The 5890-nt window shown below is 47.5% G+C and overlaps 1 protein-coding gene across 1 annotated transcript in view; it reads right to left on the minus strand.

Annotated features, from left to right (window-relative positions):
• Window positions 1-1566: 1566 nt before the first annotated feature.
• CUNH3orf33 (chromosome unknown C3orf33 homolog) overlaps window positions 1567-5890 on the minus strand; it is a 6884-nt gene continuing 2560 nt past the window's right edge. Inside the window, exons 2-5 of the mRNA XM_029962313.1 lie at window positions 4424-4428; window positions 4075-4228; window positions 3209-3369; window positions 1567-2714 (exon numbers count right to left, since the gene is read on the minus strand). Of these exons, the coding sequence (XP_029818173.1) occupies window positions 2442-2714; window positions 3209-3369; window positions 4075-4228; window positions 4424-4428 (593 nt within the window). The 3' untranslated portion in view covers window positions 1567-2441. The remainder of the gene's footprint in view (window positions 2715-3208; window positions 3370-4074; window positions 4229-4423; window positions 4429-5890) is intronic.

Below are 5890 nucleotides of genomic sequence, written 5' to 3' on the forward strand. Positions count from 1 at the left end.
TGCAGTTCAAACCATTCTCCCCTGTCCTATCACACCAGCCCTGCTGTGTTTGTTCCCGAAGGACGCAAACAGCCCCTCACTGCCGGGTGGGCTCCGGGGAAGGCCGGTGCTGTTTATGGCCATTTGCCTGACATCCCACACCGGCAATAAACAGCCCGTGCAGCGCCCAGGGTATTTTCCCTGGGCCATTTGGAGGCCAGGCCTGTCCTTTCTCTCCCTGGGATCTTTTGAAGATGTGTCGCTCATAGTCGCGGGGGCAAAGCACAAGAGCTGAACAGTTTAATTCCTGTCCTTATTCCTAATCACAGAACTGCATCCCCTGATGGAAACACTCTGCTGGGCATCGCAGCGGGTGAAGGAAGGGAAGGAGTTCCTCAGAGCCAGCGTGGGGGGCTTATGTAATGGAGAAAGTGCTGCTTCTCCCCCAGGCTCAGCCCGGCTCTGCGGGGCTGTTGGTCTGCTCCTGTTACTGCTTTTCCAATAGCCAGGCCTCCCACAGAGACGGGATCTGCAACCCCTCAGCCCTGCACAGATGGAAAGCACAGCTTTGAACTGAATTGGGCCTTTTCTGAGGGGGGAGGGTGTGCCGGTGGTTTTATTCGTTAACAGATAAGCCCTGGATGATAAGGAAAACAGCATTAACAAACAATTACAGGGGCTGACCCTCATGAAATCATTTGTCACTGCAATCCCAAATCCAAATGTGAGGGAACAACAGCTTGGTTCACATTCGCCCACACCTCTCCTCTGCTTGCTAGAAATGCAGCATGTGGTTTCCTGCGAGTTTTCTCTCAGCTTTACGGTGGATTTTTGTGATAAATCCTCCTGTGACTCATCTACAGAACAGAAGTGCAAAGTCCAGAATTATATTTAATTATTATAGAAAATAAATCATAACTGTACGATCATGCCCAGCTTGGAAAAGCTCCACTTCCCAGACGTAGGAAGAGGAACACCCATAACCCCCCACGAGAAATGGATTATTGTTGAGCCTCAATTTGTAGTTTGGGGTTAAAACTCAGCTTTGGGGTTTGCTTCAGGGGATGCCACCTGCGATTCCAAATCCCTGACTGTCTGGATGGCTTTCACAGCCAAGTGCCACGGCAGGGGTTGGCCCAGCCCTCCCGCTGTACAATGCATAAAAACTCGTGTCATTTTTTACTTTGAAAGGGGCACAGCCCCCTGGTTTCCAGCCTCCCCTCTCCCCCACGCTGGTTTCCAACACGCTGCAGGTACTTCATGGCTCGCTGCTCACCAGCCTCACCCCCGGGAGGACCGGGAACAAAAGCACTAAAGAAGCACCGACATCTATTCTTATTTTAGAATCTCAGGAGTCACAATTTTGCCCCTGAAATCAGCAGAGAAAATGCTGACACAGCAACTAATTGTCAGACAAGCAGTGCTCAGCTATTAAGGTTTTTTTTCACCACACTCTTCTCTCCAGTATTTCACTGGAAAGGAATCACACAGAAAGAAGGAAAATCTGTAAAGCACTTCACTTTAAATAAATATTGGGACTGTGGGAGGTTAAACAAAGGTCAAGTGCTTGGTATATAAAACATGTAACAATGAACTTAAGAAATTCAATCTTTATTTTGAGAATATTTACAACATAAATAGTAGTACACTCATATATTTAACATGTGTGCCAAAAATAAAAAAAAAGAGTTTAAGTTCTTATCACCTTCTAGTCCTCCTTCTCAAATTTCTTGTTAAAGTTTTATTTTCATCTAATTTTCGACATTTATAGAACCATCAGAAAAAAAAAACATAGGTTTTTCTTCTTCAAGGGAAAGTTGATTCTAAAAATCTGGATTCCTGACATTAATTTACATTCTTTGATATACCAAGTGATTTTTTTTCCCCAAGGAACTTTATTTGTTACAACCTTAACAGCCATAACAGATTACCATTTACAGCAGTAACAATGCAACCCATTATTCAAGACGAATGTTTTCTGAAACAAAAATTACACAGCAAAAACAGTGTAAGAAAAGAATTCAAACAAAAAGCTCACGTGTAAACATTTCCCATGAGCTTTGTAAAGGCCTGAAGTGGAGTTTCTAACCCGTGTGAGCTGTGCAGCAAGGACACATCAGGGAGGTGTGAACTGGCACTGCACCTCCCAAACCTGCTCCGTGTGCTGCCTTCCCTGCTGGGAACACAGGTCGTAGGGATTTAGAAGGTGGAAAACTGGAAGACTAATTTAGGACATTATTGTGGAAGAGTTTGGCACCAGAACCTTTTCATTGGTGGCCTGCACACTGCTCCTGAATTTCACTCCCATCCGGGTTATGATATGGGATATATTCTACATAACCCATTCACTGTGGGGCTTCTGTTCGAGACAGGGACCCTGAACATCACGGCACTGTCTGTGATCACAAACATCCCCTGGACACAAATCACACAATTCAGGGAGCTCATGTTCCTCCACCTTTTTACCTCTCAGTGGAGCCCCTAAACCACCTCACAAACTGTTTCAGCCTCTGCACAAATTTATTGCTGCTGATGTGATCTTGGATCCTTTCAGATTTCTTTTCCTCTTTCCAAATGCCTTTATTTTTCTTCAAGGCCTTCAGCTCTGCCCGAAGGAGCCTCTTGTGGAGTTTCCAGTACAGGCGGGACTCGTGGGGCAGCCCCTCAATCCGGGCTGCTCTGCCCAGCCCTTGGCTCAGGAGCTCTTCGTTCAAGCACATGCTGAGAAATCGACCCTATAAAAGGCACAATAAAGATGACAGTCACTGTTAAAGCAGGTTTATTGGGGGTTTGTGTGAACACCCCCAGAGGTACAAGCTTTAATTGTGGCTAAATCTATGCTCTGGCAGAAGTAGTTCAAAGTGAAGAGGAATCCAGCTGACTTAAAACCCAGCTCTAATGTGAGGCCCTGGCACAGGTTGCCCAGAGAAGCTGTGGCTGCCCCATCCCTGGAAGTGTCCAAGGCCAGGCTGGATGGGGCTTGGAGCAACCTGGGATAGTGGGAGGTGTCCCTGTCAGCATCTCACAGAGACACACACTCCTGTCATGAGTCAGTCTGCAAAAATACTGGTCTTGAAGTCAGATTTGCAAATACAACATTTAGAATTCACATCCAAAGAGATAAATCATAAATAGTAACATTCCTTAAATGAACGGAGGTAATGGAATTGCACGACTACAATCAAACTCAAAACCGCAGATAAAAGCCAGTTTTGGAGGCTCTGTTTACCTTATTCACTAAAACAAGGCAGTCCAGGGCCGAGCCCTCCCTTCCCAGGAGCTGGAACCACATGTGCTGTTGGGGGCTGAGCTCTCTCTGCAGCCAGGCCGTGCCACTGGGAGCCACCTCCACACCCGCCAGCCGGATCAGCAGGAGCCCCTCGGACTGCCCTGGGAACAGAGAGGGACAAGGCTGGTGCTGCAGGAACCTCATGCTTTGCACAGACCCTTGGCTCTTGGTAATGAATTTATTCCCGTGGACTTAAAGAATCCCTTTTAGTTCCCCAAAGGACTTATCTGCAAACAGGAATTTGGTCTCACCTCTCCTTCAGTAAAAAAAAAAAAAAAAAAATAAAATTCAAGTTTGCACAAGTGGTTTGAGCTGGTTTGGGTTATTCTGCATACAGAGAGAAAGACCTGCTCCCACTATCAGTTGCTGTCACTTATCCAAAGGGGCAGAGGCATTAACACCTGCTGGTGTTTGCACACACACCTGAGTGTGTGACTCATGGAACTGAGGGACAGTTTCTTTCTGACAAAAAAAATGTCCCCCAAAACGGGTGTCTGCAAAGAAAAGCACAAACCCAACAAAATCTTTTTGCCAGGAGTGAGATGAGCTGTGCAAGTAGAAGCACTGCCTGTGTGCTCACTTCTGCTGTTGGAAAATATCACAGTAACAAATAACACAAACACTGTATTGACAGACTCTGTATGGGTCTCCTCCTGTCTTTTATTCCCCAGTTTCCCACCTGGAAAGCACAGACAGACCAAAAGGCAGAGCAGGAAATGTTTCAGCCCTTCCTCCCAACCTTGCAGGCACTCTGAGAGCAGCACATTTCATCCCTACCCTTGTTCTTCACATTCCTTATTACTTACACTTTCTTTGGATGGCTGTGATGAAAGGAATGCTGATGGGAATGTGCTCAACTTCCAGGCCCTGCTCTGTGACATGATGTAATTTCCCTCTCAATTTCACATTCTTTTCTACAAACTCCACAGGTATATCCAAAGCACTTGTAAACTTCGTTGTCTATTGATGGAAGGAAGAGCAAGACAAAGTTTTATGAAGAAAAGTAGAGTGATTACAGTCACATTAAATCCAACTTCTTCTTAAAATAGTTTGGGAAACTACAGATCTATTATTAGAGAGTGTGGACAAGTAAATATAGATATTTATTTAATAGTGATCAGCTGCAGAGGCTGTGCCAGCCTTTCCCTGGCTTACAGGACCTGCAGCATCAGAGTGGACATAAAAGCCAGGTTTAGAGAGAGAACAGAAACCACCATTTTTTGAGCAATGCCTATTGAAGTTCACTGGATGCACCGTGAAAGGAGTGTTTTAGAAGGGGCCTGAATGGTGCTGGGACGAGGTGAAAGGAAGCCAAAGGACAGACTCGCTGAACACAAAGGCAGAGCAGGGAGGGCAGAGACAGCCCCGCCTTCCCTAAGGGAGGAAACAGGAGAGGGACAAAGGCAGGTGAACAGCTTTGGGAAGATCACAAGGAGATTAAATTTGATACCACAGCACAGGAGGATCCCGAGGGGGTGTTATGTGATCACACAGGGAAACCAAGCTGAGCAGCAGCAAAGACTTGGGCTGTGGCACAGGAATGGAGCGGACACTGGTTTGGGATGGAGGGAGAAGGACAAGTGAGACCCCCAGAGAAGACACTGAGGTCTCACTGTCAGAGGCCTTTCCAGAGCACTGACCTAATTCTACTGAGCTGTGAAGCCCACTGACCTGCTGAAGTACAACTGCTGGGAACCAAACCCCCAAACCCCAGGCTTAAGGCAAAGACCTGTCTCTGTGTGTTATTTATTCAGCAATGCCCCTCTGTGGTCCCTAAAGCCTCCCACCAGGAACACGGGAATTCGGGACCTTCAGGCAGGAAGCCTGGAGGGTTTTTAGGAACAGAAGCTGTCCAAAGCTGATCTCATCTGTTCTGGAAGTTCCACTACACAGATTAACACCTTCACGGGCCCTTGGGTCAAAACCAACCAACCAAAAACCGGAAAAATATAATTCTGGCAACATTTGTAGTTCTTGTTTTCTGGTAGGATTTTTAAGCAGAAACTCTGCACAGAAGTTCTCTTGTAGCCTTTGGAACTGTGCAGAGGGAAGAGGAGGGTATCTGTTATTTTTAAGCAGCTGGAACCCTGGGGGAGTGCGGTCACTCCCTGCCCATGGAGGCTCAGCTTCTCCACGCACCGGTGGTGTGGTGTCAGTGCAGTGTGACCTGACCACTCCAGGGAGCAGAGGAAGATTTGCCTGGTGTTTAAGAGCATTCAAAGGCAGTTCTGTGTGTGGAAGGACGGTGAGAATAGGCCAGGAAAGTACTGTGTTTGGACAAGTGAGGGTGCTCGAGCTGCACTGAGGGAGAGGGGAAGGGCCTTTACCCACCCCAGGGGCTTCGGGAACAGGCTCCGGGTGGGAGCACAAGGGGGGACGAGGGGGCAGCTCGGTCGGGCTGTGGAGGTGCTGCACGACAGTGACACCGAGCCCCTCCAGGTTGGAGCCCCCCAAGATCTGAATCAAACTTTGCCATTGCTTTTTCCAGCTGTTACTCAGCAGCTGTGGCTGGACCGTTATGTATCGGCAATTGCATCGTGAGCGTTCTGTGCTCGGCTAACCCTCTGTTTTAGGGAGAAGACAATCCCGAGAGGAATGGGCTGCCTGGAAAGGGTAATTCCA

The sequence above is a fragment of the Manacus vitellinus genome, unplaced genomic scaffold, assembly GCF_001715985.3.
Source record: "Manacus vitellinus isolate BGI_N305 unplaced genomic scaffold, ASM171598v3 scaffold_45_pilon, whole genome shotgun sequence".
Classification (NCBI taxonomy): Eukaryota; Metazoa; Chordata; class Aves; order Passeriformes; family Pipridae; genus Manacus; species Manacus vitellinus.